This window comes from Rhinoderma darwinii, chromosome 3 (assembly GCF_050947455.1).
Source record: "Rhinoderma darwinii isolate aRhiDar2 chromosome 3, aRhiDar2.hap1, whole genome shotgun sequence".
Taxonomy (NCBI): domain Eukaryota; kingdom Metazoa; phylum Chordata; class Amphibia; order Anura; family Rhinodermatidae; genus Rhinoderma; species Rhinoderma darwinii.
In genome coordinates, this window is record NC_134689.1 from 11,042,518 (window position 1) to 11,065,664 (window position 23,147).

General features: G+C 40.2%; 1 protein-coding gene across 2 annotated transcripts in view; it reads left to right on the forward strand.

Annotated features, from left to right (window-relative positions):
- Nucleotides 1-23,147, forward strand: part of TMEM178B (transmembrane protein 178B) — a 217,643-nt gene that overhangs the window by 68,015 nt on the left and 126,481 nt on the right. For both annotated transcript variants that reach the window (XM_075855888.1, XM_075855889.1), the window contains exon 3: nucleotides 17-130. In XM_075855888.1, coding sequence (XP_075712003.1) covers nucleotides 17-130 — 114 coding nt within the window. The remainder of the gene's footprint in view (nucleotides 1-16; nucleotides 131-23,147) is intronic.

The following is a 23,147-nucleotide window of genomic DNA, read 5'->3' on the forward strand; positions in this document are numbered from 1 at the left end:
TCTGTTTTTTTCCTAGGGGACATTGAGCGATGCTCGTACATCAAGTATCACTATTCCTCAGCGACAATTCCCAAGAACCTCACGTATAATATCACCAAGACCATCCGGCAGGACGAGTGGCACGCTCTGCGTAAGTACCAGGCATTTACCCCTGGCATTTCGCCAAGCTTTGGTATGGTGTGCAATGGTTACAGTGGCTTTTGGTGCAAGCCTTGTTCTCTTTATAACCAATCGGTGGTGACACTTACTAACTGCTCTTCTTGGCTTGGTGGTTAAGAGCACCAGTGTAAGACTTGATGGAAAAGTTGGTTCATGTGTATCATTGTATGCATCACTTTGTTTTTCAGGGATGCAATTTCAATACGAAGTTAATCTAAGAGGAAACTGGATGTGGTATGCTTACCATAAAGGCAAGGCACGTCCCCAGGGGGAGGTCCCTGTGGTCCCTGGTAGGAGGGGCCGGCAATAACTGCTTCCCTTACTTGCAGTGACCCTGTCATAGCAGCTACCTTCAGAAGCCACTAGGGGTAGCTCACTGTATACAGATTTATACATCTCCCATTGCGTTCAATACTAGATGTATAAATCCATATTTAGTGAGCTCCCCCTAGTGGTGGCTGCAGGCAGCCAGAATTATATCATTTATCAAGTCAGAAAAACAGAGCACCCCCTGTACAGATATATAATGTATTTATCTGACACAGAATTTTGTACCTAAAAATGGAATGGTGGACAATAACTTTAAGGCGTAGTACATGTAGCGATCCAGTTTGGTGAATATGACCTCTAAATTTACAGTAAAATTGTGTTTGTCTCTAGAGAGGGGCTCTCATGTGTCTCAGCCTTCCCAGTGCAGGTGCTGGTATTTTTCTGTACTGGATTTCTCAAGGGATTAATCCCTGAAGTGATTAATTGTGACATAAATCAGATTCCTGATGATGGAAATTAAGAAACTGAAAATATTATAAGAGTTGACTAGTTGGATTTGACATCTTTGAATAGAATATCTTAAAGTTTAGCTCTACTTTTGAGCATGATTTAAAGGAACATTCTAAGCAAAACTGATTCACTGTGTTATGCCTAGTGCAGGGCTTGAGGGGGCGGAGCATGACACAGGTATTGTTTTTTGGGTGTTCTTTGAATCCCTGTGTCATGCTCCGCCCCCTCAGGCCTTGCACTAGGCATTACACATTATCTGGATTTGCAGTTTATATAATGCTGGTAATGTTGCACTCATTTAGTTACGTCTAGTGAACTCTTGCAACACCATTGTAATATTCTGCTGTTCTGCTGTTAGCTCTCAGGCTGCATTCTCTTATACATACCTCTTACCATCTACATCAACCACAACTGTCTAGAAATGCCCCTTTATACAGAAGCGTGACTTGAAACCTCAAAGCATAATCGGTAACAAGACCCCCGCCTACTATGTGCCATTTCTAATACTGGTGTCTTGCTATGTGACAGAAGGGCTTTTGGGCCCCATCAGACACCAGGGCCTAAGTGCTACCTCCTCACCCGCTATAGCTAGGGTAGTAGTTTTTTTAATCGATACTATTTACAACATTAGTTTTTTATTTTAGTTGCTGTGTTGAAAAAAAAAAACCTGTTGCAAAAGTTTACATACCCGATAATTCTTTATGGTCATCCTGTAAACCCTTCTGTTTGAGGGCCACTTAGTTCATGTAACTAGACAAAATTTTGTACCAAATAATAGCATCTTTCATCTTCTAGGGTCATCACATGTAAATGTAGATTGGCACTTGGTTGTCTCCAGTTTTTTAGATAAAAAAAAATAAAGGGCCCGTTAGGGTTCGCTCTGCAGTGATGTCATTGCCAAGTAGTTTAGATGATTATAGAGACTATTAGTACCCACTAGTTTAGAGGATATGTGTACTTTTGCAACCAATTTTATTGCTCCAATGAAGTGACTTTGCAAATAGTCTTGATTCAAAATCTCCTACAATTTTCCTATTCAGCTCCCATGTGTCTCCATGGTTACAGACTACAAACAAACCCTGTGTGTCGTCAGATCCTCTGTTAGGGTATGTGCACACACACTAAATACGTCCGTAATTGATGGACGTATTTCGGCCGCAAGTACCGGACCGAACACAGTGCAGGGAGCCGGGCTCCTAGCATCATAGTTATGTACGACGCTAGGAGTCCCTGCCTCTCTGCAAGACAACTGTCCCGTACTGTAATCATGTTTTCAGTACGGGACAGTAGTTCCATGGAGAGGCAGGGACTCCTAGCATCGTACATAACTATGATGCTAGGAGCCCGGCTCCCTGCACTGAGTTCGGTCCGGTACTTGCGGCCGAAATACGTCCGTCAATTACGGACGTAATTAGTGTGTGTGCACATACCCTTACTGCCACCCCCCTGCTCCCTCTCACACTGTCTATAGGTGAACAAGTGAGGACGGCGAGTATTTTGATTTTGTCTGTGACCAGAGACCCCTAGGTATGCATGGGAGCTGGATACACAAAACGGTAATAGATTTTTATCAATTTTTTTAAATTGTTTTTTGCAAAGTTGCTTTATTTATTTTTTATTTTAGATGAATTGATGTAAAAATAAAATTGGTTGCAAAAGTTGACATACCCTTCAACTTTTTATGGTTATCTTGTAGATTTTTCTATGTTATACAACCAGTCAAACTTTTTCCCAAATAATTTGATCTTCTAGGGTGGTCACATGGGAATCTCGGGATGCTTATCTAAAGAAATAAAGGCCCCTTGATAGGGTCACAGTCCAGGGATGTTATTGCCATTTAGTTTAGATGATTATAACACATTTCTGAATGCAATTTTCTCAGAACAATATTTTAATCAGTTTACAACATCCCCTTCATCCCCGTACGAGACGCGTCCAATTTTCTCCGGCACTTTCCAGCTTGTTATTGGTAAGTTTCAATTAGATTTCATTGTGAGTAACATGGAATCTGTAGAGATGCATACGATAGAAGACGTACCCCTCCCCCGACCCATAGTCAATCCTGCCCCCTCCCCCTTCATGTTTCCCTCTTATCTCCACAATTTCCTTTGGCAAATCGGCTTCTATAATCCACCTGTCTAATAAGCAGATATCCCATTAATAAACACTCTCTCATTCTATCGCCCCTCCTCCACCCTCCCGTTTCCCGACCTGCTCGCACTTAATACAGATTTTTAATCTGGCAACTGAGAAGCGCCAAACAATGTCCTTTCTCTGTTGTATTCCACAAGGAGCCTGTGATATTTAATATCATTTAAGGGTTTCTTGTATTTCTTAGTTCACTGGAAGTTTAATTACTGATTTTAATAATTATCCGTTAAATGGCTCAGACTAAAAGAGATCAAAGGGAATTGGATGTAGTGGATCTTTTTGGATTCAAGGTCTTTTTTTTTTTCCGACTACATCTTGAGTAATAACAATTCCATACATGAAGCATAAAGTAAATATGTATTGATTGCATCTCGTCTCTTATTGAAGACATTGCGCTTTTAAAGGGGGCCCTCAATCCTTTCTAAATCTATGTTCTATAGGTTTGTAGAAATTATATGGGCTTAATAAAAGGTGAGTTCCCTTAATCTGATTAGATGTACTCCTTCAATGTTGCTGCAAATTTAAAAATAATATTGTCACTTGCAGTACCCCATTTCACCACTTTACAAGCAGGAAGTGTTTTCCATAGACTTCAAGACAACAGCGCCACCACCAATGAGATTGATGAACTAATTACAGTAATGACAAAATATAAATTTTTCAAATGTGTGTTTTACTTAGACTCTGTTCACATCTGCGTCGCAGGCTCCGTTGGGAGTCTTCGTTGCAGATTCCATCATATTTGTTTAACAAAATAGAGCAGAATGCAGTACTATTTTGTGTGGCAAAATAAGGGAAATCATGATAGAGAACATTAAAGTCAATGGGTTCTATTGGGCCCCGTTGGTGTCCTTAATTTGATGGATCCGGCGCTTCCCTTTGTTTTGTTAATTATTGAATAACAGAAATACTAGCACAGATGTGAAGAGAGCCTTAGCAATAAAAGATCTACAAAGGATGTATTTTGAGAAAAAAAATCTATTCCCAGTCACATGGGTCTCTTGTCCCTTGCTGTTGTCATCAGAGTAGCCGGCGATTGGCTCTGACAAGCTACAGGTATGTACACCACAACGGCGATCCCTGAGATCAGGGCTTAGGGACTGAAATGTGGAATATTTTGGGAAGTTAAGGAATCACATGAGCTTATATCCAAGGGTAGTCATACCATAGAGGCTGCTATAGGGCCCTTGGAGAGAGTGAGGGCCCAACCCTGGTTGGCCCCATCACCTTTGCTGCTGGCAAAGACCTAAGCAGGATTCCCATCTCCAGAGGAACTGCATTGTTATCAAACAAGAGCGTGGGGAATTTAGGCTCAAGGGTCATGGAAATGGCATGAAATATTATGCCCTTCTGTTGCGAATAGAAAAACTCAGCAACATAATGGGGGCCGTTTTAGATCTTTCGTATGGGGCCCCCTTGCGTCTATATACACCACTGCTTATCTCTTTAAATCTTATTTACTAAGTTGAGAGAGCACCTTTACATCTAAACCATAGGATAGATAGATAGATAGATAGATAGATAGACAGACAGACAGACAGACAGACAGACAGACAGACAGACAGATAGATAGATAGATAGATAGATAGATAGATAGATAGATAGATAGATAGATAGATAGATATGAGATAGATAGATAGATAGATAGATAGATAGATAGATAGATAGATAGATAGATAGATAGATAGATAGATAGATAGATAGATAGATAGATATTAGATAGGTAGATATTAGATAGATAGATAGATAGATAGATAGATAGATAGATAGATAGATAGATAGATAGATAGATAGATAGATAGATAGATAGATAGATAGATATTAGATAGGTAGATAGATAGATAGATAGATAGATAGATAGATAGATAGATAGATAGATAGATAGATAGATAGATAGATAGATATTAGATAGGTAGATATTAGATAGATAGATAGATAGATAGATATTAGATAGGTAGATATTAGATAGATAGATAGATAGATAGATAGATAGATAGATAGATAGATAGATAGATAGATACAACAAAAAGTTGAACAGCACATTCCAACTAAATGATACAAAATGTATGCAGGTGCAAGAACACCTGTGACTGCAGAAATACAGCAGACAAAAAATGGCGACAGCACCCTGCTGTATTTCTGCAGTCACAGGTGTTCTTGCACCTGCATACATTTTGTATCATTTAGTTGGAATGTGCTGTTCAACTTTTTGTTGTGTTTATGGTATCCATATATGTGGGGTTAGTGACGGCCTCCACTTGTTGTTCTTGCACTCCTCCCATTCTGCCCTGGGTGATTTTAATCAGTTCAATGCTGGATCCTACCATCCCCAGGTATATATGTAGGCTTAGTCCCAGTTCTGGGTGTATGTGCAGCGTAGGTTCCCACCTTACAGAGGTCGCCTTGTCGTGGCAGGTGGGCTAACACTTTTTGATCAAAATGTGCACTAAGAACCTCCCTATTTGTAAGTAGATTTAGCTTTAGTGCATATTTATTTATATTTAGTGGTTTAGGTGGCATTAGTGTTGCAGGGTGCTGTCACCATTTTTTGTCTGCTAGATAGATAGATAGATAGATAGATAGATAGACAGACAGACAGACAGACAGACAGACAGACAGACAGACAGATAGATAGATAGATAGATAGATAGATAGATAGATAGATAGATAGATAGATAGATAGATAGATAGATAGATAGATAGATAGATAGATAGATAGATAGATAGATATGAGATAGATAGATATATAGATATGAGATAGATAGATATATAGATATGAGATAGATAGATAGATAGATAGATAGATAGATAGATAGATAGATAGATAGATAGATAGATAGATAGATAGATAGATAGATAGATATGAGATAGATAGATAGATAGATAGATAGATAGATAGATAGATAGATAGATAGATAGATAGATAGATAGATATGAGATAGATAGATAGATAGATAGATAGATAGATAGATAGATAGATAGATAGATAGATAGATAGATAGATAGATAGATAGATAGATAGATGATAGATAGATAGATAGATAGATAGATAGATAGATAGATAGATAGATATGAGATAGATAGATAGATAGATAGACAGACAGACAGACAGACAGACAGACAGACAGACAGATAGATATGAGATAGATAGATAGATAGATAGATAGATAGATAGATAGATAGATAGATAGATAGATAGATAGATAGATAGATAGATATGAGATAGATAGATATGAGATAGATAGATATGAGATAGATAGATAGATAGATAGATAGATAGATAGATAGATAGATAGATAGATAGATAGATAGATAGATAGATAGATAGATAGATAGATAGATAGATAGATAGATAGATAGATAGATAGATAGATAGATGGTATATATTCAGTGCATGTAGAGGAGGTGCTGGTACAGATCGTGCTTCTACCTTCACCTCTGTGACTGGATTTGGATAACTTTACAAAGAGCAAAACAAAAATAAAAAAAAACCCAAAATGTACAAAACTGTAGTAAACTCCGAGCTGCCCAGAAGTTGTAATGAACCCGTGCTTCTCCCTGCGCCGGATCCAATCTAAACATTTGTTTGTCCTCCTTTTATGTCTAGTGCGAAACCTTCAAGGGTGAACTCTGCGGAGCCGAACTGCCTCCGCCATACACAGGATATTAATAGCCCCCCCGATCTCGCAGCCTGCACCATTGATCCTTAAAAATTGCAAAACTATTCCGCCGAAAGAGCAGGGGATGATTGACAGGCGGGTACGAGGCCGACGCGCCGCAGAATTCAGAGCTGAAGCGTTCGCTTCTGAACAGAATCTTTAGGAAGCTCTTTACGTCTGCACGGTGAATTCCTGTCTAGACATTTGTTTGCTGCTTTGCGTATGTGATTTGCTCGGCCTTTTGGGGTTTCTCATGTTATGATGTTCTTTGCCTGAGGTGGTTACATAGAAGTAAAATACCCGTGTAACTGTTTATACTGAGCGCAAGCACCTGGTATGGAAATAAAACGTTAAAGACGAGCGGCGGGTTCTGCTATTTCCGTGATTTAAGGCTTTGTTCACACTTGCACTACGGTATCGGCATAGGCTATTTCAGCGCAATGAAATTCGATAGATTTTTTTTTCCCAAGCTATGAAGTTTGTTACCCAAAGACGAGAATTAATCAAAAAATATTGACTTTTTTTTAGAACTGCAATATTCTTTTTTTCCCCCCCGAAAGGGTCTACGGAATAAATTTCTATAAAATAAATAAATAATTAAATCAGTAAATAAAACATTTCGTAAAAAAAAAAAAAAAAAAAAAAAAAGTACATTGCGTTACACTATGTTCTATGGAAAAATAAGGGCAGGTAAAAAAAAAAAAAAAACAACAACAAATCACATAGACAATAAAATAAAACAACAACAAAAAAAAGAAACTTTTTTTCTATCCTTCCATTTTATTAATGTTTGTTTTTTTGGGGTAAAAATAAAAAGGTACATTACCCATAATACTCTAAAAAAGAAAAAGAAGCGACACATAGACTATAGCGTAAAGTAAAAACAAAATGTATATATTTTTTTTAACTTGACCCTTAATTTGTTATTTTTTTGTTTTGCTTTTTTTACATTAAAATGTCTATTTCCAGTAACAATAATTATTATAAAAAAATGAAATTACCTGATTAATCCTTTTTTTAAATTATTATTATTTTTAACATTAACACATCTGAATGTTAAAAAAAAGTGCATTACAAATTGTATTTTTTCATTCTTTTCAGTAGAAAAAAATAAAAAAATTAAAATAAGGTACATTATCCGCCCCTTACACTCTATCGGGGAAATAAATGCATAGACAAAAAAAAGAAAAATGAAAGACTCAGACATATAAAATATTACGTTCCCACAAATGTCCCATTTTACTCCTTTCAGCCATAGAAAGAGTTAATTTCTGAGACCCAGTGAAATGTTTATGTGCATAATCCGCCAGGTGTCTGCGAGCAGGAACCGGCGGCGTTTATCTGCAGACTTTTCATTATTTTATGGAGAGAAGAGAAGGACAAGGGAGGAGTAAAATTGACTTAAAAAATATTTGATTCACGATGTTTATTGTTTGCAGTTTCCGCATTCGATAAAATGTGTTATTGGGTTTTGCCAATAAAATGAAGATTTCTGTCAGGTCGTCACACAGCTTCCTCCTCCGAAAGACCGGCATGGGGACCCATTGTAAAATGAGCTGGGGGGTCCCATGGTTACACCCGAAGGGAGCCTACTCACGTAGCGGACTTGTTGCTGACCTTCAGCATTTATGTAGCAAAATCTGCACATGTTATGTGCGGACTTTACTGCGGATTTAACCCCTTCCATAACAAATCTGCTACATGAGGGGCACACTGGTAATACTAGTGAAAATTGTGTCCCAAAACGCTTATTATTTTCAAAGGTTTTGAGTTTTTTTCTAAATATGTAAATGAGCCTTTATTAGACAAGTGGGGGGTAACAGCAGCGATTCTCCTGAGGTGGAGCCTCCACACAGCCTCTGATACTGTCCAATCAGCATGCAGCTGCTTCACACAGTGTGAGAGACTGAGGCTGGAGGGAAGGGGGAGCACTTCAAGTAGCCATATCTCCGGCTGTGGACCATCTAGAACAGCGGTTATGGTGGCATATAAAAAAAGGAGATTCTAAGGATCGCAGTTCTAGCTGTGACACAACCAGAGATATCACCAGTTGAATACACAGTCGGGAATGGAAGCTGTATACTATGTGATTAAGCTGAACATTACACTGCCCAGAGTGAAAGGAAAGAGTCTCCTCCTATTTGGCTATTAGAGCCAAATTACCATATTCAGAAAAATAATCCCCCATGCCAGTCACAATCCTCCATGCCAACCATAATGCCCCCCATGTGAACCACAATGACCACCCATGAGCCCAGTCAGCGCTTAGGACCTCTTCGCATCGTGGTTTGGCCTTCAGTCAGAGGTATACGTAAGTAAGGGTTCCCACAGGTCGGATATGCTGTGTAAAAACCACGCAGTGTATACAACCTTGAACCCCACAGCTGCGGTGAGCAGCATAGAAAAAAAAAAAAAAAAAAGCGCACATACTTACTTAGGCCATTGTCATGGTGATGTGTGGTGATGCCGTGGCTGTCCGATCCAGCCTCCCTGGATGACGCTAAAGCCCATGTGTCCACTGCAGCCTGTGATTGGCTGCAGCGGTCACATGGGATGAAACGTCGTCCCAAGAGGCCAGACTGTAGGAAGAAGCAGGGAGTTTCGGGTAAGTATGAATATTTCTTTTTTTCTGAGTTGCGATTTTTGTGGTGGAATTGCTGTGATCCCGTCACAAAAGTCACAATACATGGCTTTCTGTTGCGGGTTTTGCATCCCCATTGAATTCAATAGGGAAAACCTGCAGCAGAAAAGCAACGAAAACGTCGCATAAATTGAAATGCTTTAAATTCCTGCCTTATTTTTTCCGCAGCATGGGTATGAGACTTTCAAAATCCCATCCACTTTGCTGCTACTGTAAATGCTGCGGAATTTCGACACAACATTCCGTTGTGGAAATTCGGAAGCGTTTACGCTACGTGGGAACCCGGTCTAAGGAGGACTCCTGACGTATACTGACGTATATCTCCGACGGAAGACTGCAACGTTTCCCATTGGGTTACATCGCCGAGGGACTCCCGCACTGGGGAAACTCCTGAAGTCACTGTCCATAGTCTCCGGTATATGGACAGTTATGTCATTGTAGCTTCCAGACGTAAACATTGACGCTATTCCATCCTATAAAAAGGTGTACCGACGTATGCCAGCGCGATGGAGGCTGCAAGGACACTCTTTTGGCCTCTGTCGAGCCAATGGTGCCCTATATACACGTTAATTGTGTACATTGGAGCTTTCCCTACGTACATGATAAACATATCGCAAAAAAGAGATGTGAAGAGGTCCTTACCTACTGCCCTGGGCCGGGATTCTTCTTACATGACGTTTGGTGCTCACGTCTCCTCATCAGACTCAGTGACTAAAAGACAGGAAAGCTGATGAGCCGCCATGATTTTTACACGACTGCTTACAATTTCTTAATCCAAGAGCTAATAAACAATGTGACAGTACATACAGCTGCTATGGGCCCCATTAGAAAGTGGGGTCCAGCTTGGGCTAGCCTTAACCCAGAGGGCTATAAAAAACAGCCGGTCATCCTGTCCCAGAATGGTTGAGGTGTGAAGGTGTCTATCTATCTATCTATCTATCTATCTATCTATCTATCTATCTATCTATCTATCTATCTATCTATCTATCTATCTATCTATCTATCTATCTATCTATCTATCTCATATCTATCTATCTATCTATCTATCTATCTATCTATCTATCTATCTATCTATCTATCTATCTATCTATCTATCTATCTATCTATCTATCTATCTATCTATCTATCTATCTATCTCATATCTATCTATCTATCTATCTATCTATCTATCTATCTATCTATCTATCTATCTATCTATCTATCTATCTATCTATCTATCTATCTATCTATCTATCTATCTATCTCATATCTATCTATCTATCTATCTATCTATCTATCTATCTATCTATCTATCTATCTATCTATCTATCTATCTATCTATCTCTCTCTCTCTCTCTCTCTCTCTCTCTCTCTCTATCTATCTATCTATCTATCTATCTATCTATCTATCTATCTATCTCATATCTATCTATCTATCTATCTATCTATCTATCTATCTATCTATCTATCTATCTATCTATCTATCTATCTATCTATCTATCTATCTATCTATCTATCTATCTATCTATCTATCTCTCATATCTATTTTCTTCCTTTCCCTCTATTTTTGTTTTCATTTAATTAAAAATGTATTAAAAAAATGACAAGACAATCGTAATGTGAACAAACTCTCCAAGTAAAAACAAAACTGTATTTATAATTCATAAGTGACCCATAGTATGTTAGGCTTCGTTCACATCTGCGTCAGGGCTCCGTGCTGACTACGGAATTCATTCCATCAAAATGACGGAACCCCTTGCACCACGGAGACAAACGGAAACCATTTGCACCGGATCCATCGCCATTGAATTCAATGGTGATGCAAACGGAAACCTATGGTTTCTGTTTGTTTGTCAGGGTTCCGTTCATGGGTTCCCCTGACGGAAAGCTCAGACGGAACCCCTGAATGGAGCCCTGAAGATGTGAAAGAAGCCTAATATTGTCTGTTCTTTCCTTAAGATCAGTGGCTCTCCAGCCTGTGGCTCTCCAGCTATTGCAAAAACGACAACTCCCAACATGGTAGTTCGGCTATCAGGACATACTGGGAGTTGTAGTTTCGCAATAGCTAGAAAACCACAGGTTAGAGACCACAACTCTAGATAATGCTTTTAATCAGACCTGAAGGGCCATTTTTTTTATTTTATTTTTTGAGCTCTGCCTGAAAGTAAAATCTGTCAGTAATTCCTCATGTCAGTAATTCACCCGGCTCGCTACCCACTAAGCGAATTTAGAATTACAGCCTAGTTTCTCAACATTTATTTAGTTAGCGAGAGATTTACACCACAGGCTACGTGGTTATTACAGGGGAAAAAAGTGTCTTTATTTGTTCCTAAGCCTTTAATCCATTTACTGGGACGACTGTAACCATCTCTTTTATCCGGACAGAAATTATAATTAAAAAAGCTGTTGATAATTTCCCAGAGCTCCTGACAGAGGTCCCTTTTGGTAGTGGAATAGGATGGACAAGGGAACCTCAGATAAAGTGTTCACATTTGTAAGTAAAGAGATAAAGGGAAGGAATCCCGGAGGGAATGGAGAAAGCATAGAAAGTTCTACCCTTCCTACAACTCCGCAAAGTCGAACTCCACCGCAGTCAGGACATACACATAGCACAACTACTTAGACTTAGCAGAGCTTACGTTTCCTTCTCTTCTAGTGGTTTCCCTTTAGGCTATTTATCATAGTGTTTTAGTTCTGGTTGCTTAGCAACCACGATTGTCCCAACCTGGGTGACCACCATATGTGAGCATGTAGCTACTATACACAGGACGTTATGTTTGCTGTATATTAGACTATCTCTCCGTGTTACACAGGCCTGTTTTAGGTCCCTTCTACTCACCCAAATGGAAGTATACATAAATTAAACTAGACATCATACAACTTCAGGTGGAGAGGAATGGAGAATGTATTGTGTAGCAAATGGAGATTCTGCTGGTTGTTATTGGAAACAGTCAGCAAGCTGAGTTCCTATAATACATTCAAATCCTTAAGGAATCCATTAAATGCAAAGACTCTCCAGTAGTCCTCCAAAGCAAGATCCACTCTTTGCAGTTGCTCTCTTCTCTGGCTAAAAGAGGGGGGGGGGGGGTCCTACTTGGCGGACCCTTCTCTATTACCTCCCTATAGCACATTCCTCTCAATAGTCCATTTTTCCTCAGGACTGTTCTGCAATCAGGACTACGTAGAGTTGGATTTTATGCAGATTTGCATAAGAAAAGCCTTTTTCAAGTTGCGTTTGGGAACATTACTGGGCGGGGCTTAAATGTTCCCCCGATTTTGCATTCAAATGTTGGGCGGTACGATAGCACCTGCTGATGGCAATGAATTGAATAGCAAAATGATACGCTATCAGCCTCTTAGTGACAATGGGGGCGATTTGAACATTTTTTAGGGACCATATTTTGGGAAAATGTTGCCCAAAAGGGAAAGTTCACTTTAATTTTTCTAATGCCTGAGGCAAAGGTCAATGATTACGCTGTTAATAAGCCGCATACAGTTGTGTTTACTCGGCAAAAACACAAAGCAATTTCATTAATTTCTCATTCAATTGCCATTGAACTCATTCCTTCAAAAAATCTCAGCCGCTCCTCCAGAGCCCGCTCTGCTGGGCCTCCCTTGCCGTCCTTCACCGTTCGCTCCGTGGTCTTGCTGCGTGATGCTGGAGGGGTCTGAGGAAGGCAAATCAATAGGAAGATATCACATACTGACAGGAGCTGCACGGCAAGTCCTGCATGCCGAACCCAGACTGTGAATAATTCAGGACAACCCCAGTAATTGTATTCCATGGCGAAAGCTGGAGGTCATTAATGTTTCACCGCGGACCTTAGCAGTGAGATGCCCCCTGGGTATTTATCTATCAACCTAGAATAATTGATCACTTTTTTTGGGGTCGGCATAAATCCACACTGGTACATGCTAGGGCTAGGAACGGAGATGTATCTTGGACGTCCTGGGCTCTGTACAAAATCTAGATATGGGCCCGCCACACCCTCAATAACTTCATATGTCACTGTATATTGTGGTGATAGATAGATAGATAGATAGATAGATAGATAGATAGATAGATAGATAGATAGATAGATAGATAGATAGATAGATTGATCTGATAGATAGATATGAGATAGATAGATAGATAGATAGATAGATAGATAGATAGATAGATAGATAGATAGATAGATAGATAGATAGATAGATAGATAGATAGATAGATATGAGATAGATAGATAGATAGATAGATAGATAGATAGATAGATAGATAGATAGATAGATAGATAGATAGATAGATAGATAGATATGAGATAGATAGATAGATAGATAGATAGATAGATAGATAGATAGATAGATAGATAGATAGATAGATAGATAGATAGATAGATATGAGATAGATAGATAGATAGATAGATAGATAGATAGATAGATAGATAGATAGATAGATAGATAGATAGATAGATAGATAGATATGAGATAGATAGATATGAGATAGATAGATAGATAGATAGATAGATAGGAGATAGATGATAGATAGATAGATAGATAGATAGATAGATAGATAGATAGATAGATAGATAGATAGATAGATAGATAGATAGATAGATAGATAGATAGATAGTTATGAGATAGATATGAGATAGATAGATAGATAGATAGATAGATAGATAGATAGATAGATAGATAGATAGATATGAGATAGATAGATAGATAGATAGATATGAGATAGATAGATAGATAGATAGATAGATAGATAGATAGATAGATAGATAGATAGATAGATAGATAGATATGAGATAGATAGATAGATAGATAGATATGAGATAGATATGAGATAGATATGAGATAGATATGAGATAGATAGATAGATATGAGATAGATATGAGATAGATATATTGATAGATAAATTCCTAATAGACGGGACGGGCATCTAATGGGTCAAATGAGCGGATTCGTAGTTATCGCTGATCCCGCCCGCTGCAGTGAATTGTCGTTGGTAACATACAGCCGACACCCGTGTCTTATGGCGTGGGCTCAGCCCATGGGCCCGCTCCATACTTTCCCTCCCAACTCCCGCCGTACATATGCAGTGGAAGTTGGGGAGGGGTTAAGTACTGTTTTTTTGCGCTGTTTTCCTCCCCCAAGTGGCGTCCCTGAGCAGAGTGCTGCTGTTTTTGCATTGCGGCGGATGATGGTTGACTCACTGATGGTCTTAATTGTTTGGCACCGGGATATATACGGCCCGGACGACATCTTAGCTAGAGGTTCACCATAGAAGCAGCAGGACATCGCTGCGTGGCTGACGCTAGGGGCGGTGCTCATGGTTTAAAACTACCACTGTTTCCGCCAAGAGTGTCCGGTGAGCGAGTGGAGGAATCTGGTGTGCAGCGAGCGAGCTGCTGATACTGTGTCTGGTGCGACAACACAAGCTGACGGACCGTTGTCTGCGGGTCCTGGAGCTCATAGCGGGTGATGGGCAGGAGCCTCCCCACCAGTACAGCCAGTTTCGGCCTAGTAGGCCTAAATATACCAAACATTCGCTGTCAGGGAGGAAGAAGCGCCCGTGACTCTGTCCGACGATAGAGCGAGCCAGCCATCACCCGCCAGCCTGAACGCCAATCTCGTCAGGGCTCGTTCACATCTGCGTCCCGGGTTCGGAGGCATGATGGAATTTGTTTTGAAATACGGCTTCCATCTCAGACCATTGTGCATTAAATTTGACCGATCCGGGTGAAGCGGGATCTGCTTGCTATATTTTACTTGTCTTCGTGGTATGGGGGTGGGGTAGGAGACACGGCTCTGCGTTTAACCCTGGCGACCCCCCTCAGTAGACTGGATTCTGTCAGGACCAGGGCTCGTGCAATTACAGGAGATTAAGTCCTTGGTTTTTTGCTGCGGTGACAGGCAAGGCGCACGGTGTCGGGAGACATCTTATCCAAGGAACCTGCCGCTTGAGCAGAGGTCAGCTGTCTCCTCCACGAGCAGCCCCATCACATAGGGGACTGCGCTTAACATTTTGGCTTTGAGACCTTGAAAATGTTTTGCAGCATTTGTAACCATGGCAACGTGACCAGGTTCTCTACGAGGAGTCGGAGCCTTATTCTTTATATATCATTTTTATATCATTGGGCAAATAGGTGCAAAACATTGGCCGTGATTTAAGAATTGCGCTTTTTAGTCTAGAACTCCACGGCGAATTTCGATCACTTAACAGTCGTGGTAAAAACGACAATTTTTTTCTATGGAGTTGTCCCCCCCCCCCTCCCCCGACTTCTGGCAGAAGTACGCTTATAAGATTACAGATAAGCTGTTAGGGGAGAATCTAACAAGAGATTCTTCTAAAATGCAGCTCTGGATGCGATTGGAGTATAAGACAATCAGTAAAGTAATTACAAGATTTAAACTGTAAAATAATACTTGTACCCTTAGTGTGATCATTATATAGCTGCATATGGAACGCACCGTGCCATCAGGGCCGGTTTGAGGTGTGGCAAACTGGGCAGTTTCACAGGCTTCCTGTTTCTTAGTGGTTCGTCAAGGACTAGACCCCAGAGAGCAACTTCATAGTGGAGAGTGGACCATCAGGGGCTTTACTATCAACCCTAGATCCCTAGGGACTTTACCTCATTAAGCCCTTCACTATTTAGGTACTGTATGGCAGTATTATTTAGGCACTGTATGGCAGTATTATTTAGGCACTGTATGGCAGTATTACTTAGGCACTGTATGGCAGTATTATTTAGGTACTGTATGGCAGTATTATTTAGGCACTGTATAGCAGTATTAGTTAGGCGCTGTATGGCAGTATTATTTAGGCACTGTATGGCAGTATTATTTAGGCACTGTATGGCAGCATTATTTAGGTACTGTATGGCAGTATTATTTAGGCACTGTATGGCAGTATTAGTTAGGCGCTGTATGGCAGTATTATTTAGGCGCTGTATGGCAGTATTATTTAGGCACTGTATAGCAGTATTATTTAGTCACTGTATGGCAGTATTATTTAGGCACTGTATGGCAGTATTATTTAGGCACTGTATGGCAGTATTACTTAGGCACTGTATGGCAGTATTATTTAGGCACTGTATGGCAGTATTATTTAGGTACTGTATGGCAGTATTAGTTGAAGTTATTGTGTGGAAAATATTTATTGGCAGTGTTACGTGGGCACTATATAGGGTTATTTGGATCATTTAGGCATTGTATGGCGATATTAATTAGCCACCAAATGGCTGTATTGTGTGGTTATTGTATGGAAGTATTTTTTAGGCATAGTCTTACGGTATTATTTAGGCACAAAATGGCTGAATTGTGTGGGTATTGTTTGGCAGTATTATTTAGGCTGTATTATGTGTGGGTATTGTATTAAAGTATTATTTAGGCTTTGTATGGCGGTGTTATTTGGGCAACAAATGGCTGTATTGTGTGGGTATTGTATAGAAGTATATTTGGGTATAAACATTCGGGTATTAAGTGCATATGTACAGTATCTGTGTTTCATATGTATATTTTAAAATAATACACAAGCTGAGCGAGGGGCCCTACTTTGCTTGTTGCTCTGGGTCTCATCTTCTATACAACCGGTTCTGCAGTCCACAGGGTGTTTGCGCCTCTTCTCCACCTATTATATATGTGATTTGGTTTGCCTATTATCCGCTGTTTGTTCTGTATTCCCAATTTATTGAAATAGCAGAAATCTCTTTGTAAACTGCTTACACCGCTGGCATCATCCAAATGAAATTATTCAAACAGCGGAACAACACCTGCAGCTACGCGTCCCGCTGTCAATAAGGAATTCAATTGCAAGCTACTGATCTGGCAGTTAACACCTTATAGAATATAGATCTGTAAATTAGCTATAATTGTGTCCAATCTATAGTTTAACATCTGTCCCTCTTCCTTCTATTAAGGAGCGTCGCTAAAATAACAACCACCGTTTCCTGGGAGTGCGTTACTTGTGCCGGTTTGGCTGTACGTTTATATCGCTCTATCATGTGATAAAATATGTCCCCGTTTGTCTTGTCGAGTATATAAAAAAAAAGTGGTACAAATGGCATCTTGAGATACTCAAAAGTTTATAAAATATTCCACCGCATCGAAGTTGGTTTATTACAGATGTAGCAGAGCTGAGTTTCACTTTTGATATCACAATGTGTCTTGATCTGACTTTCCACCCTTGTGTTTTCTTATTTTATGGCTGACTGTGGTGCTAATAATAATCATGTCTTAATAATTTATACTGGCATTTTATACAGCGGTACCCTGCCTATCTTGTCTCCAGCAGCACAACAGAACAGTCATTCAGTTGGTATTACCCTCACACTCCCCAAGGGATAATGGAATGATCTACCTGCCAGCCATTATGGCTTCCTATTCCGTGGATAAGCAGGCCACTTGAGCCCTTTTGGCTATACTCGCTGGCTAAAAGGGCACCTGGAAGTAAGGTGGCCATCATATATATGATTAGTAGTATTCTATGTTACAGCCTAAGCCAAAAAAGCCCTGGTATATCTAGTGGAGTAGTAATGGGGGTCACAAAGGACATTGGCAATTATAACTGATCCCACTTAACCACAAGGACTACAAGGTTATCCCATTGGACCACCAGGGATTAGAACCTCTCTACCCACCAGGAGAAATACAATCCTCCCCATGACCACGAGGGATTTATATGAATGCCTATATAGTAGATCACGTTGATGATCTTGCAGTATTTATCTGTATGATTGCAGAAAAATACACAAAGGTGATCTCCAAGTGCAAAAAATAACATATATATAAAGCTCTGTGCAACCCTGCCTATCTTGTCTCCAGCAGTACAATAGAGCTGTCATAACAAGATAAACCTTCAATCAACACAACACTGCTGAAAAGCAAAATTTACAGAACAGGACATGTTGTCCTATTGTGTGCCCTCTAGTGGCCAGTCTAAAAATGTTAATATTTCAGAATTTTCCAAAAATTTCTCAAAAATCTGATTTTTATTTTTTTTGGGCAGATTCTCTTTGGATGCAGTGCAGATGATATTTAAAGGGCTGAAACGCTCATCACTTTGACTTTATCTCGCTTTTATTTTTTTCTTGCTGAAGAACTTTTGTCTTTGTTTACAAAGTTTTAAAATCCATAAAACGTTGGCGCTCATACATATACATTAGTCCTCGTTACACTGACAAGGTATAATTAAGGTCAGGGTGGAGAGCAGCTGGTGTACCTCAGGCGTAGGGAGAAAATCTCACTTTCTCAGCCAGCCAGTTATATATCGCAGGAGGAAACTAAACGTGGTCCAATGCAGATCATCGCAACCCCCTCCCCCATCCCAGAATAACCCCCATTAAAGTAAATGGTCATGCAGAATTGATCTCCCTTGGTTGTCTTCCTCAGACGCATTTCTATTTTTTGACGCTTTATTTTCGGACGGAAGCCTAAACCCCCCCTATCCACCCTCTACTTGATAGAATAACGTAATCTACATTACTTAAAGGGAACTACGCCCATGGAAATAATTAGGGCTTAATTACTTTTACATTATGTGCCGTTTCCTCCTCTATTTCACGTATTCTATTACAATATCCTGATATTTATGACCCAAAGTCACTGAAATGAAAGCGGCGAAGGACAGAATTAATGTCTGAGAAGCGGCTCGGTAATTGTTCAGTGAAACAGGAAAGCGGATCCCAGATCTTTCCTTCTTTAGAACACACGCTAAACATAAAATTATATTTTAGTTACAGTTTATTTCATAAGAAAATGTCAATTTTAAATTTGCATTTAAGTCTTGGCGTTCCCATTCATCTTATTATAAAAGCATGGCTGCTTTATTTTTCAGAAACAGCGCCACTTATGTCTATGGGATGTGTGTGGTATTGCAACTTCGACGAATTCACTAAGCTGCAATACCAGAAACAGTCTACGGGCGAGAGTGGCGCAGTTTCTGGATAAAAGCAGTTACGTTTTTCTAGTCCCAAAGCTATACCTGGGCCAGTTTGATAGAAAATAGGGCTGTAAGGTTGCTGTTTTTAATCAGTTTTTTCATAATTGTAGCACATATACAATTAAGCTATATAGTACCAAGACCATACTGCCATATACAGGTCCCATAATACCATCGTAGAGTGTCCAAATGATATGCAATATCCAAACCACACTCCCTTAGTGAGCCCACAAAATATTGCCATATAGTGCATAGACAATACTGTCGTATACAGCCCACATAACACCGCCATATAGTGCCCAAACAATATACAGCACCCAAATAATACTCCCTTAGTGTGCCCACATAACACCGTCATATAGTGCCAAAATAATATGCAATATCCAAACACTCCCTTAGTGAGCCCACTTAATACTGCCATATAGTGCACAGACAATACTGTCGTATACAGCCCACATAACACCGCCATATAGTGCACAGAGAATACTGTCGTATACAGCCCACATAACACCGCCATATAGTGGCAAGATAATATACAGCATCCAAATAATACTCCCTTAGTGAGCCCACATAATACTTCCATACAGAGCCCACGTAATACTCCAATCCAATTACCTAATACCACCATACCTTGTTAAATAATAGTTTGTCCTTGGAAAGGAGGGGTCCTGGGCAATTGCCCAGTTTGCCACCTCCTAAAACCAGTCCTAATAATATGACATCATGTCTATGACATCACACTGTATGGGATCTATATAGATATCATAAAAAATAAAGAGTTAGAAAAACATGGTTTCTTTTGTCCAGAAATAGCGCCACACCATTTATAGGATTTGTGTGGTATTGCAGCTCACTTACATTGAAGTGAATGGGGCAGGCTGCAATACCAGACACAACCTGTGGACAGGTGTGGCGCTGTTCTAATCCTGGACATCCACTTTAAGGATTAACTTGAACAGCTGGGTAGCACTAATGTGATTCCATCATTGTATTAATAGCTGGTGCTCCTCTGCTATTATTGAGATGTTGTGTTCTTATGTTGCAGCGGTGGAGGTGGGCCCCTAAAACACAGGGCTCTAGTTATGAACGCTACTTTTTTTAATTGTTCTTCCATTTTCTGGTTGATATCCATAGTTCATTGCCTCTTCTGGACATAGAGGTTGAGATTTATCAGTACTGTCAAAGGATGCATTAATTTATGAGACGCAAGTTGGCGCAAATTGCTGCAAATTTATCAAAATGGTGCACATGGGATGATAAATTTGTTTCAACTCACTAGGCCTATTATACACACTTCTTGTATGGCTGCGGTACGTGTACACCATTATTTATTATATGTCTTAAGTTTGGCGCAATTTAGAAATTCTCTTAGCCACGCCCCTTTTTCTGGACAGTTTTCAAAATTATCAAGGTAGAAGCAAAAAATATTTTTTTCCCGTTTTTCTCTAGAATTTTGCTTTATATTGCTTAGTTAATCTCCCTATGTGTACAGTCGAAGGGAGTAACTTTCAGTGGGTCAGCCACCACTAGAGGGAGCTCTCTGTGTATGAATTTATGCAGCTCCCACTGAACCCATTTATTGGGAGCTGTATAAATCTGTATGCAGTAAGCTCCCCCTAGTGGTGGCTGCAAGTAAGCAGAATTTTACCATTTAATTCTATGACTTTATGAAAGAAAGCGATGGGAACAGATCACTACCGGATGCCCTCTCATCATGGGCCCCATAGCATTGGCGTGGTCTGCCCCTATAGTAGGTATCTGTATGATGCCCTTATCTATAACAGCATGTCCTGGTGATAGGTTTTCCATAAAAGTACGGTTCTTTTTTTTTTCTTCCATTTTACCCTCCCATGTTCCCTGGCAAAAACACTTGAAAAAAATCCACCATATTCGAAAACAACGGCGTGAAAAAAGAGAACAAAGAAGAAAAGGGGAAAGTTTGATGACAAGGAGAGACTGGCTTGACTGTAGAGGCAGGAAGACAATGTTTAGTAAGTGGAGGGGCGGAGCCGTGACTACTTTTCGTGTGTTTCGTTACAAGTGTAGGTGCTGTTGTCATAACTGATAGATGAATGCAACGTATTGAGGAAGGAGCTCGGGTCCAAAGTTAAAAAGAATTCTAAAATTATAATAAGGAATAGAATAAGACGTTGAGTATTTTCTGAGGAGTTCTCCTTTAAGGAATGTCAGAGATTTCGGCATCTGTACAGTACAAATCTGCTATATTGGGTCTTATAAAAGAGTTTGTAGTAACTATCCAGCGCTCTGAACGCCTGAGGGTTAGCAGGTGTGTGTTCGGGCGAGGTGCCATCTCTGTTTCTTTCTGCTTCAGATACCATCTGCAGGCCCATCAAACACAAATTGTATTCTCAACCTTTGATCTCGTTCCTGGCATTCTATAGATTGGCGGTCAAATGTGGTGTTAAAGGGTTATTGCCATCATATATCTCTAGGATATGCCCTTACATTATGATTGATGGGGGTCTGACCCTTGGACCCCAATGATCCTGAGAATGAAGGGGCCACAGTACCAATTTAGCGCTGTATCCCCTTCTAAGTTTTGCCTGCACAGTGGCACCCCAGCCACCCGACTGTGAGAGGAACTGCAGTGCCAACTCCAGGATGATTTGGCCTAGAGCTTATGAATTTAGTCACCTGAGACAGACTGGTTGCTAGGCACGTGCTTCCTGACAACCCTATATAAAAGACTGTGGTAGTTAGGCAGTGTGTCCCTAGCAACCAGTCTCTCTCATTTTAGATGCTCAAAACTGGATTGGAGAAGGGGGAAAAATATGGTCCAAAATTTGTGCTGATTAATTTCTTACTCTATCTTTATAGCTGTTGGAGCTTTTTTTTTCTGATACAGATCTCAAAATCCTCTGCATAGAATTTTTTTTCAAATGATAAAATTATGTCTGGCTGAAGCTGCCACTAGGAGGAGCTAAGGAACTGCTTTATTCAATAATAACTCCTCATTCAGTCAGCTGCCCCTAGTGGTGGCTTCAGGTAGCCAGAATTTTGTACCAGAATCGACAATTATCACCTATCCACAGGACTTTGAATAGAGCAGAAGCGCATGCTCGACTGCTGCTCCATTCAATGTCCTCCTCACTGTGGTCGAGCAGTGAGTAAGAGCAGGTGGTTCCGGACGCTTGTTCTTACGATCGGTGGGGGTCCCAGTGGTTGGGACCCCAGCGATCAGACAACTATCACCTATCCTGTGTATAGGTGATAATTGTCAAGTCTGGTACAACCCCTTTAATGATTATGCAGGGGATTTGGAGCTCTGTATTAGAAACAAATATTCTGAAATTAATCAGCACATCAGTTGGACCAAATGAAAGGTGGGCATTCACTTTAAAGGGGTTACGCGGAGACCAAAAAATATTATCTGTGTAGTCACTGCAGTATGTGATACACTCACTAACATACATTCCGGTCTGAGTCTGAGATTTTCATCGATTTTCATAGCGCTGCCACGGGACCGGTAGTCTAGTTGCACAGTCTTCTTTGATGACGATACGACTCTTCATGACATGACCGACCCCGCTGTACTCTATGTAAAAGCAGTAGTAGTATAGCATTCACATAGAGTACAGCGGGATCGGTCACATGACGAAGTGTCGTATCGTCATCAAAGAAGACTGTGCAACTAGACTTCCGGTCCCCCGGCAGCGCTATGAAAATCTATGAAAATCTCTGAATCAGCGTGACGGGGGACCGGAATATATATTAGCGAGTGTATCACATACTGCAGTGACTACATGGATAATCATTTTTGTTCCCTTTAAGGAACAATAAAGACATTGTGGGTGTAGGTGGCAGTGCCGCAGGGTATAAGGGAAGCCGTTATGAGCTG